The sequence below is a fragment of the Pelmatolapia mariae genome, linkage group LG22, assembly GCF_036321145.2.
Source record: "Pelmatolapia mariae isolate MD_Pm_ZW linkage group LG22, Pm_UMD_F_2, whole genome shotgun sequence".
Taxonomy (NCBI): Eukaryota; Metazoa; Chordata; class Actinopteri; order Cichliformes; family Cichlidae; genus Pelmatolapia; species Pelmatolapia mariae.
Genome location: NC_086245.2, coordinates 5533163 through 5545584, shown reverse-complemented (window position 1 = coordinate 5545584; position 12422 = coordinate 5533163). Strand labels below are relative to the sequence as shown.

The following is a 12422-nucleotide window of genomic DNA, read 5'->3' as shown; positions in this document are numbered from 1 at the left end:
TGCAAATTAATTGCATGCTGTGTTGTCAAATGTTTTTGCATGTTGGAGGTATTTACCCTCTTTGTTGTTATCATTGTTGCAGTTATTACTCAAAAAACTACTGATGACTGATTGAAAAATCAGACCTTATGGAAGGTGAAGGATTAAAGAACGGGGTACTCGGGAATGCTCCTCCGGGACATATCCTTGCTAGTCAATGAGAAACCGGTGATGCCTCGATGTCAGCTGTCTACAATCTGGCTGATGGTGTAGGCCGGGTGATGGGCAAGTGGTAGTGGGTTGGACAGAGGACATAATGGACTAGACTGAACAGGTGTGATTTCAGAGACATGGAATGTAGGATGAATTTGTAGAGATGGAGGCAACTTGAGTTTCACTGCAGAGGGGCTGATCACTGAGTCAGTCTCATACGGTCCAATGTAATGGGAGTAAGTTTATAAATTAGAGATGGTAAAGGAATGTTTTTAGCAGAAAGACATACCTTTTGAATAGTTACAAAGCTAGGAGTGGGAGTCCTGTGGGAATCGGCATACATCTTAATTTGTTTGGTGGTTGTGAGCAAAGCCTCTCTGGTCTGAGTCCAGATCTACCGGCTCTATTGTAGGTATACAGAGGGCATGGTCATGATCTTTCTCTATTGCATACAGCTGCTTTTATTTCTGGCAAAGATGGAACAAGCTGCCACATAGTCCTTGACGTCTTTCTCCAGAGTATCACACTAGAAGTAAGGTCTGAGCAGTGAGAGGTTTCTATCAAACCATGGTGACAGGGAAACTGGGTGGTGCAGCAGAGTGTCACATAGCAACGGTTTGGGGTACTGGAACTCAGATCAGGCTCATCTCGCAGAGCCTTTCTAATGGTCTCCAAATCCCACGTTAGGAACCCCACGTGAATAGGGTGAGGCTGGCTGATGTCAGAGAACTGACGTGAGAGAGTGTCCTGTTTGAAATTCCTTGAACCTATGAGATGTTGTAATAGAAACAGTTGCACCACTATTTTCCTTCTCAGGAACACAAACTGAAATCATCTGAATTGTAGCGCAAGTGCAAGTGGAACAGATAAGCAGCAGCGATAGGACTAGTTCGTCCTTATCAGCTAGGCAGAGAGATTCAGCTGGAAATGATGTGCAGCAGGTTAGGATGATCAACGATAGAAATTAAAATATACTAAAGCGAGAAGAGAATATGTTAGGAAGGTGGAAGGGGTATTTTGGGGATGAGTGAAATGTGTGTGAGAGAGAAGGTGACACATGGAAGACAGTGAATCATAAAGTGCAGAGGATTAGTTACAAACAAACTAACTAACAAAACAGTTTAGCAGGATCAATAGGCAAACAGGTTGACTAGTAGCCAGAAGCCAGAGGGGAAAAAAATAAGAATCTTCAATGCTGATGGATTGATTTTTGTACCACTTGCAGGTGTAGAGCCTTTGATTTTGTGTTTGCATTGTTTCTTCATCGATTAGGTGTGATATCTGCTCGTTTCTCACTTGATTATTGCAATTAATGTTGCTGTCTCTATTTTCAGGTGTTCATATTTTGCAAAGAATGAATGGCTGTGAATCGGATGATGAGACTGGAGAAATTAATGGGTTTAATCAATATGGTTATAATAAATAATAAATAAAACTTTATTTATAAAGCACACTAAAAAACCCAAGGGTATACCAAGGTGCTTAACAAAAATAAAATAGGAAAAGGGAAATGGGAGGGAAAAGAGAAAGGACCTGGCACGTATCAATTATAAAACCTTGACAATCATAAGATATAAAAGTAGTTCACAAGCATAACGGATAAAAATGTACCAACGCACACCAAGTGTTAACTAGGTGGAAAGGCAAGATTAAACAAATAAGTCTTCAGCCGTGATTTAAACAGAGGCAGAGAGTCAGACGCCCGGATAGACACAGGAAGGTTGTTCCATAAGACCGGGGCAGCTACAGCAAACGCGCGGTCACCGCGAGACTTCAGCCGAGAACAAGGTTGCTCCAGAAGAATTTCGGTAGCAGATCTAAGTGCTCTGACAGGAGTGTGTAACCTGAGAAGCTCATTGAGGTAGCTCGGCACCAAATTATTAATGGTTTTGTAGGTGAAAAGTAATATTTTAAATTGAATACGGTATTTAATTGGAAGCCAGTGCAAGCCAGCAAGAACAGGAGTGATGGAAGAAAACTTCCTGCTACCTGTCAAAAGGCGTGCCGCTGCATTCTGGACAGTCTGCAATCTAACGAGAAGGGTGGAGGAAAGGCCAATGTAAAGAGAGTTGCAGTAGTCCAACCTGGAAGTCACGAATGCGTGAATGAGTTTTTCCAGGTCATTGTGCGGAATGTAGCGCTTAGCCTTAGAAATGAGGCGCAGCTGATTAAAACTAGACCTCACAACAGCAGACACTTGCTTGTCAAATTTAAGCGAGCTATCCAGTAGTATGCCCAAATTACTGGCATAATCAGAAGGAGAGCTAGCAAAAGGCATCAGAGCAGCACACAGTTGGTCGCGGGGGATTTTACTATCGAACACAACGATCTCCGTTTTCTTTTCGTTCAGGACAAGAGAATTACTCTTGAACCAATCTTTAACCTCACACATGCATTCACGAAAATAGTGAAAAGACATAGCAAGATCATCAGTAATCTCAAAATAAATCTGTATATCATCAGCATAGCAATGAAAGGCAATATTATACTTCTCAAAAATTGCTCCAAGAGGGAGCAGATATAGCGAAAAGAGAATAGGGCCTAATACAGATCCTTGAGGCACACCACAGCGTACAGGTACCGAGGAAGATGAGAAGTTGCCCAAATTAACCGAAAAAGACCTGTCAGCGAGATAAGATTTAAACCAGTTGAGGGCAGTGCCTCTTATACCCACAGTGTGCTCAAGTCTTAGTAGAAGAATTTTATGATCAACCATATCAAAAGCAGAGGAAAGGTCCAATAAAACCAGGACCACAGAGCGTCCAGAGTCGGTGCTTACAAATAGGTCATTGAGAACTCTAAGCAAGGCCGTTTCAGTGCTGTGACGTGGCTTAAAGGCAGACTGAAATTTCTCTGCAATGTTGTTCGCGTCTAGGTACGCCTGAAGCTGAGAGAGAACTAGTCGCTCCAGGATCTTGGACAGAAACGGAAGCTTAGAGATTGGTCGATAGTTCAAAAGATCATAACAATCAAGATTCTTTTTTTTCAGAATAGGCTGGACTACAGCATGCTTAAAGGCCAGTGGGACAGATCCAGAGAATAGAGAAAAATTCATTAAGAATAAAATACTCGGTCCAATTACATCAAAGCAGCCCTTAACAATGCGTGATGGGAGAGTATCAAACACAGCATTGGTGTTTTTCAGTTGATCAACCAGCTGCTTCAGATTCGAAAGCGACACGGGCTCAAATTGATGAAAAGTTGAATTACACTCAGAGGAAAAGACGGGATAAGAGGCAGACGAAGAGGAAAGCTTAAGGGATGAAACCTTATCTAAAAAAAGAATTTGAAAACGCTCACAAAGAGCTTGTGAATACAGTAAAGGCATATCAGGACAGGGATTAACAACAGAATTAAAAATTTTAAATAGCATACGGGGGTTGTGATCATTAGCCAAAATAACTTTGGAAAGAAAAGATGCCTTAGCCATTCTAGCAGCAGTTTGAAACTGTGAGCGGCTGCTCCGTAACATATCATAAGAAACCTGAAGTTTATCTTTTTTCCACCTCCTCTCATCACGGCGACAGACACGTCGTAAGGCACGTGTAGTATCATTTAGCCAGCAATGAGAGTAGGTTCTAGGGCGCTTCATTTTGATGGGAGCAACAGAATCAAGAATAAAAGAACAAACAGATAACAGGATATTAGCACAACCATCAACCGAACAGTCGTCAGGTACAGCCGAATCAGAGGTAGATGAAAATAATGATAGCAAAGTATCAGCATAACCATCAGATGAGCGAACTGAGCAACAGTCAGGAATTATAGGCGCCAAATCTAAAAAAGACACAGCAAACTTTGACACAGCTTCAGAGCTGAGTACGCGTAGCGGACGAGAAAGAGCTCCAGGGTGCAGTCCAGCGGCAGATAAGCCAATATCAAAGGAAATTAGAAAATGATATGATATCCCAGCGTCATTTATATCCTTAATACAAATATCCAGGCCATACGTAAAAACCAAGTCCAAAGTATGGCCTTTAACGTGGGTTGGTTCATTTACCCATTGAAGGAGGTTAAAAGAGTCCATTAAAGCAAGAAAGTCTTTAGCAAGCAGGTCATCCTTACAACAGATGTGTATGTTAAAATCACCAAGAATAAGAACAGAATCATATTTAAAAAGAACAGAACCCAAGAAATCAGCAAAGTCCGAGATAAAACACTTGTTATATTTGGGCGGTCGATAGACCAACACACATAAAGTGGTCGAGGAAGCAGACATCGCCAATAACTGAACTTCAAAACTAGCAAAGTTAGGTGAGGAAAGTTGCCGAACATTATATACGTTTTTAAAAACCGAGGCTAAACCACCTCCCCTACCAGAAAGCCTCGGTGAACTAAAAAAGGCACAGTCCAAAGGAAGAAGTTCAGAGAAAGGAATGAGCTCACCAGGGCGAATCCAGGTTTCTGTAAGGAATAAAACATCAAGGCCACTAGTAGAGAATAAGTCATTTAAAACAAAGGTCTTATTTACAAGCGACCTGACATTAAGCAGTGCCATCCGTGGCCAGGGTACTAAGTCACCTCTAGAAGCACGACGCAGAGTGCATAGATTGCTTCGACAAACTCCCTGTCGGCGCGATGTTATCCAAATCCGAGTAGGAAAGCGTGTCGCAGAGCGGGCAGATGCTTGGTGATCAGCCGGGTAAATCCAGCGACAAGTAAGCAGTTTAGCGTCCGGGCAATCCAGGGAGGAGGGAAAAAATGATGGCGTATCCAGATTAACATGTACATGGTCCGTAATTCTGGCTCTGAGAAAGGCCCTGAGACGGACGCGACGGCCACTCCGTCTTCCCCGCTTCCTGTAGCGTTTCTTGTGGAAACTAGGAAGCGGTAGGTAGGAGAAGCCGCAGGACGAATCCAGTTGTGGTAAGTTAGCGCTGCCCACACTCCAGCAGGGGACGGCCCGAAACGAATGGAAAGTACGAAGATTTAAAAGTGTTTGCCTGTCATATGTAATCAGTCCACAACCACTAGATAAACATAAGACTAGAAAAATAAAGATAAAAAACACAGAGCCGAGGTCCATAAGGGAAGGTAAGGGAAAAAGGGAGGGTAAAAAGCGGCGAGACGGACGGCAAGCCAAGTACACCGGCGCCATCTTTGATGATTAGGGATGGGTATCGTTTAGGTTTTATCCGATACCGGTGCCAAACCGGTACTTTTGAAACGGTGCCGGTGCTTAAACGGTGCTCAAACCGGTGCTTAAAGAATGGAGAACACAAAATTGGTCAGAAAACCTCATATGTTTAGCTGTTTTTTTGTAAAAAGATAACAATGTAAGCCTTTTCTGCAGCTATAGGGCATATATGGTATCACTCTTGGCTGGAAGCAGTGCTTAAACAATGGAAAAAACACAAAATTGGTCCAAAAACCTCTCATGTTTAGCTGTGTTCCACTTTTTCTTTGGTCATTTTAGCCTTTTTGGCCAGGGTGAAGGGAGTATCTGCCGTCAAACAAGAAGACAGCCGCATGTAACTACGACGGTGTTTGCTAGTTCACCTTACATGCATTAATGTAATAATGTGGTTAGCCTACTCAATGTGAATTACACATGAACAACATTAAGCTACTCACTCAGAGAAGAACGGCTGCTGCTGCCATCATCATCGTCATCATTTCTGCTACACTGGCAGGGCTAGGGGCCAGGACTCTACTCTTCGGGTTTTTTGGGGGATGTTGCTAACTCCGGGTCCGATAACAGGCACCACACCCGCAGTAGATGTGCACGGTGTGACGTCTCGCAGCAAGCTAAACACGGCGCATTTCTCGGCTTTAAAAAAAACCACGCTATGCGTTGCCAGGTGTTTCATCGGATTCGAGGTGTTACCTCCTTTGACAGTATCACAGTATCACCTTAAAGCACTTGTTGCAGGCAGCTGAGTTTGCATGCTTTGCTGCGAAGTACAGCCAGACTTTTGACCGCTTCGCCTTGGGCATTTTTAATGTGTAGCTCTGCTCTAAAAGAACATACATACCTGGGCCCGCCTACTTTCCTCGGAAACGTAAAATGATTGGCTAGAATTGGCCCAGGAAAAAAAAAAAGCACCGAAATAAAGCACCGAAATGTGCGCTGCTTTTCGGTCTGGTTACTACCGTTTATGTCAGAACCGGTGCCATCATGGCACCGGACACCGGTACCCATCCCTAGTTATGATGGAGAAGACTTTCTAGCTTTTGACCTGCAGACAGTGACATGGATTGCTCCAAAACCACAGGCTGTCATCACCAAAATGAGATGGAATACTGAAAAAACTCGATTGGAATACAGTAAAAACTTTTTCATCTCTAAATGCCCTGAGTTGCTAAAGAAATATGTGCACTATGGGAGGGACTTCCTGCAGACAGAAGGTAGAATTATAGAATCTCATCTAGTAAAAAAGAGAATTCATATTGCCTTCTTGTATTAATTTTTGAAATTTAGAGTAAATTTCAAAAACCTGTCTCTTTGCAGTCCTTCCTTCAGTGTCTCTCCTCCAGAAGACTCCCTCCTCTCCAGTCAGCTGCCACGCTACAGGTTTCGATCCTGACAGAGCCGTGATGTACTGGAGGAAAGATGGAGAGGAGATCCATGAAGGTGTAGACCAAAGAGAGATCCTTCCCAACAATGACGGGACCTTCCAGATGAGTGTTGATCTGAAACTTTTATCAGTTACACTTGAAGAGTGGCAGAGGTACTACTGTGTGTTTCAGCTCTCTGGAGTTAGTAGCGACATTATCACCAAACTGGACAAAACAGTGATCAGGACCAATCGGGGTAAGACTGAAACCTGCAGGGATTTTGAAAATATCATTTGGTTTTCTTGAGCTTTCAAATTGTCACACTTGGCTTACTCCAACTGTGACAAGTAATAAATATAAACATGCAATATAAGTCATGGCTAAAACTGGGATCAGAGTAAATGTAATGGAGCAGCAGTAGTTGTGTGTTGTTGTTTCACTCAGACACTCATTAACTATCAGGTCCTTTCTTTTTCATTTTTAACTCATTCTTTAATACCTGAACACATTTTCACTGTATTATTGACATATATCAAGTGTTGAAATATTTTGTTCATCAGAGAAGCCCACTGACATGGTGATCTTCATCAGTGCTGCAATGGTTGTTCTAGTTTTCATCCTCATCGCAGCTGTGGTATCTGTAGCTTACAAAAAGAAGAAAGGTGAGAAATCTAAATGGGAAAAATATATATTTTTATTTTTTGAATTCGTGAATCCATACTGTCACATGAGTTTGGTTACAAATGGCCAAAATCTAAAATGAGAGTATGAGTTTTAGAGACACAGGACCATGACAGTATAATAATGATGTGAGAACAAACCAATCAAATTAATAGAAATTTAAATGGGCTTCTTCATTCTGAACAGGAAAGAGGAACACAAAAATCAATAGATGACGGAGGCACACAAAATGCACGTGAAATGAAAAAAATCTAACAACTGTTAAAAGTTTTTTTTTGTTTATTTCAGCTGAATATTCTCCACCCAGTGAGTAAAACCTGCTTGTATTGTATATGTAATTTGTGAGATGTGATGTGTCATTAAAGACATTAAAGGATTACATTTTAAGACGTGCACAGATTCATGCAAAAGCAAAACCTTTATGACTTTTTGCCAGTGCAAATCATCTTTGTTATTTGTACTCTTGCTTGCTTGACCATAACTAATCGTCTCTATGTTTAACTGGGAAGCAGGGGCAAGTTTGCAAACAGAAACCACCAGTCACTGCATATTACACCTTTGAAAAGTTTTGAAAATATCCTGATTGTAAGTTTTTGATCTTACAGTGCCTGATAATGGCTCTGAGCAGGCTGAGAGACTAAATCAAATGTGACTGTCCTGCAAGCAGTTCTGCTCTCCACTCTCTGTATGGCTTTCCTCTGGATGCTTCATCAGCTTCTACAGTTCACAGATTTACATTAAAAACTCATTACAATTACTGAGAGCATTTTAAAGACCACTGTTGAACAGGTTGCTACACCTGCTGTAGATTAGTGCAAATTTTTTTCCAGCTGTCTGTGTTTAGATGTATTTGATTTTTTAATCTGCTTCACTGTACACATGCACTAGAATCATCACTCTTCTGTGAAAACAAGTATTAAATTTAATGTATGTTATGCAATGACTATTTGGTTGTTAGGCATTAACCAAACACGTTTTACCATTGAAAAACAATCAGTGAACAAAATAAAAAAAATAACAGCAAAACATCTGAAGCATGCCAGGAACAAAATCTGAGTGTTACTTGCTTATGTGTTGTTTTGTTAATGAATGGTAAATTACTTGATTTTGTGCTGGTTGCTTTATTGCTGCAAGTAGTCAAATACAAAATGAATAAATATGCGGCATAGAGAGGCATAGTCCTTGCTTATTTCCAGAATTATTGAATGAATAATGTTGGATTTTCTTAAAAATTACAAACATCTGACTTTTTCACTAAACTACAAAAAAGGGTTCCATTCATGCCTAATAATGATTAACGAGTTGTGTTATGGTCATTTATATTGAATATAAATGCGTTAGTGATCAATATAACTTGAGAAGGTGAAATACTTTCACCAGTTTCTGTCATGGGCCCTGTGCCTCCCCGGCCAGCCCAGTGTGGCCACAAGTGTTTGTTGTTTCTCTCTCTCTCTCTCTCCTACCTGTCTGCCTGGGCCGAGCTCTGATTGGGCTCCCGCCCTTGGCCCACGCACCTGCAGCTGATCTCGGGTGATTTGCAGTTGATCTCTGGCTCTTCTTAAGGCTGGGGTTCTGAGCTACTCGTCGCTGGAATATTGAATAACCCTCGTTAGAATTGCCTGGCTTCATTGCTATTCTGTTGTTCCCGTGCTTGCCTTCCACTTACCCTCGTCTGTGTAAATAGGTTACCCTGGATCAGCCAGGAGCGGAGCGAGTGCGAAGTGTGTTTCCCCAGCCTGTGATCCCCGGGACCCTGATGCCCCCCCCCCCCCCCCCTCACGTGTACATAGCGCACCAGTGTGATTAATAAAGAATTGTTGAACCGTGCTTCCTCAGTCTGCGCCTGAGTCCGTTCCACCGCCGTGACAGTTTCAGTCTGTATTACGTTCAGCTTACTGAAACATAAAACTGAACATAGTTGAGAGGAGTCATATCAAATACATCTAACATATACTGTTGAATTATATTTTGGAGCCTACTGTACTCAACTTTATACACTTTATATTTGTGGGGTAGAGGCACGTTATCATGATCCTGGTCATACCTCTGCAAAACAAAAGCAATGAATGTATTAATATTAGCAATAAATTTATTTTATTTATATTTCTAATTCTGTTTTTTTTTTTCTCTGTGACCTGTTTCTCTGCCTTAAGTAGGCTCCACTCCATTTCTTCATTTATTGCAGAACAAGAGTCACATGATGCTGCTTACTCCTTACATTTTCAGAACAGGCTAACCAATTTGAGCCTAAACAGTAACCCATGAAGGGCAATCCTATTGGTATATCACCAGGGGATGTGGCCAGTGTTTCTTTGTTCGTTTTTTTGTTTGTTTGTTGGTTTGGCACAGCATGGGAATTAGGACAGATGTCTATAAACTGGTACTTCAGCATATAGTTAGCCCTACAAAAGAGGAACGAGCGGAGTGGCTGTGGTGTTTATAGTCAGAGTTAGATTACACAAAGGGTAGCAGAGATGAATTTGATGATGAGCTGATGATGCTCAGATTCATTCATTGAATTCCAACTTCACACTAACTTTATACAGTCTAGTAAACAGCATAAACAATATACTGTTAGTCTAGTGCAGGGGTGTCAAATGTACGGCCAATTTCATATGTCGGTTATTAATGGTCCGTTGGTATGTGGGAGCCAAATCTTCAGCCCTGCTGAGAATCCATGCAGGCGTGGTAGGATTTTATTTTGATGGGCACTCCATGCGGCCAATCACATGCAAAGACAGACTGGAATCATACCATTATATGAATGAAGGAAGGGGGGCAGAATTTCTGAAGCCAGTGTTGTGGTACAGGCCAGGTACATGGAGAGACGGGGAGCCAGATGTAATGGGTGAAAAAGTAAAATGAGCAACATCTGGCTGCATTTCAATGATGAAGCTGTAATCAGTTTTTGGCAAAGTGTCTTTCATAATCATCTATTTATCCTGTTAAAAGTCTCATTAACTGTGTAAAACTGTGTATACTACAGAAAGTAATTAAACAATAAACAATTAACCTGCTGCACGTAAGTACAAGGTACTTGCACCTTATTTGCTGGTCGTGTCATGAAGTGTTATGTAAATATAGACACGTGTGGTATACATAGAAATGTCAGAATCTCAGCTAAAATAGAATAGAATAGAATATAACAGAATAGCCCTTTGTTGTCATTTTACATGTACAAAGAAATATTGAGTGCTCCATGCCAGCTGCTCAGACCAAAATATAAGTAGTAAGACAGAAAAAAATAAATAACAAACAGGAGAAAGATATACAAAACAAGAGAAAGTAAGAGAAAGAAAGAAGAGAAAGAGAGTATAGAGTCCATATTTGAGTGGCCTGAGTGGTGAAAGTTACTCAGACCATGGCTATGATTTGTGAAGTGGGTGGGCAGGGGTGGGGTATGGGACCTGATTGACCAGAGGGCAGGGGTGGACTGGAACAAAAAAATCACCCAGGCATTTTTGCTAGATCCGCCCCTGCTCCACAGCTGGACTGATGATTTTTCATTTTTATGGGCCCATGTTTTTTGTTTTTTTGTTTGTTTTTTTGTGTTTTTTTAATGGTATTGACAATGAAAGGTGGTGGATTGGCCAATTGGTCATGATCGACTCTGGGCTGGACCAATTACAGCCGAGGAGGTTGGATGCCCCCTCCCCCCTGCTTGGGCAACGGCTCTGAAAGCAATCTTATCACAGACAAACAGAAGAAAATAGTATTGAGGTGAAAAGGAACGCGATTTGTCCCGTACTTCAGCTAGAATGGAAAAAAAGACACAAAGCTGGAGTTATTCTGCGTATTTACGCTGCACAGCTGCCTCTTCATTCTCTCCCCCTCCCTCTCCTGTTGCTACTTCAATCATGAAACTGATCAATGATCAGCTAATCTGCTTTTCTCTCTTGTTTGTTTGTCGCCCACCAGAAAGAGGAAACCAGCGGATGTTGCACTAAACAACAGCAGCCCCTTTTAGCTTGATAAGCTGTTGTTAGAATGTATTCAATATTACTTTCTAGTATCAGCTGATGTTTGCTGGAGCCACAGCTGTAAAAGCTGCTGGTCATGATATTGGTTTGGATATCTGGTGAGCAGTGTTGGGCAAGTTACTTTGAAAAAGTAATTCAATTATAGTTACTAGTTACTTCTTCAAAAAAGTAACTGAGTTAGTAACTGAGTTACAATATTCTAAAAGTAATTAATTACTTGGAAAAGTAACTATTGCGTTACTTTAAAAAAAACAAAAAATGTTTAACCCTCTGGGGTCCAGGGTATAATTGGCCATTTTTTTACTACTCTTGATTTTCCCTCCACATATTACCTTTAAAAACTATTTACTTTGCCTTGTTTGGTATCATTCTTTTTAGCACAACCTCACGTGCCTGAATTTACAGTTATGTTCTCATTTTGTCATACTGTATAACCAGAATTAATCTAAAATCAGACAAAAAACATAAAATCAGAGTAGAAAAAGTTATATTTTTATTGTAACAGCCATAAACATGTTTAATGAATCATAACTTTCAATGCAAATATTAATGGTCAATTTTAAAATACTATGCACAAGTTTTGCAAACAACAAAGTTATTTGCATCCATTTACCTTTTACCCTTTTTTAAATAACCATTTCAAACTATTTACAGAACAATCAGCTGTTCTGCATTCAATAAGATGGCACACAAATTATTTGTGCCACTCCAAAAAAATATTTTCTGTCCAGTACAAAGGAGAACATCACAGCCTGATACCTGCAGGTCTGACAGCAGCAGGTGTATCACTCCTGTTCCTACCTGGAGACAGCAGTCGCTTCATTGTTCTGACACACAACACAAAACTATCCACCACACTACACACTAATTACACAAGACAACACATTAACTACACACTTCAAACACGCTAAACGACACAAATCTCTCACATCTCAAAACTTGCTCTCTCTCTTTTTCTGCTCTCTCTCTCTCTCTCTCTCTCTCCGTCACTCCTAAAACTTCCCCTGTTTTGTTTTGTTTTGTTTTTTTGCTCATAAGCAGAGAGTGCTTGCTAGCGCTAACGTGGCGAAA

General features: G+C 41.0%; 1 protein-coding gene across 1 annotated transcript; it reads left to right on the top strand.

Annotated features, from left to right (window-relative positions):
* The first annotated feature begins 759 nt into the window (after window positions 1–759).
* On the top strand, window positions 760–7453 carry LOC135933234 (major histocompatibility complex class I-related gene protein-like). The gene is made up of 5 exons (XM_065471560.1): window positions 760–814; window positions 1527–1604; window positions 6340–6540; window positions 6644–6946; window positions 7251–7453. The coding sequence occupies exons 1-5, from the start codon at window positions 760–762 to the stop codon at window positions 7451–7453; spliced, it is 840 nt and encodes a 279-aa protein (XP_065327632.1).
* The last annotated feature ends 4969 nt before the right edge of the window (window positions 7454–12422 follow it).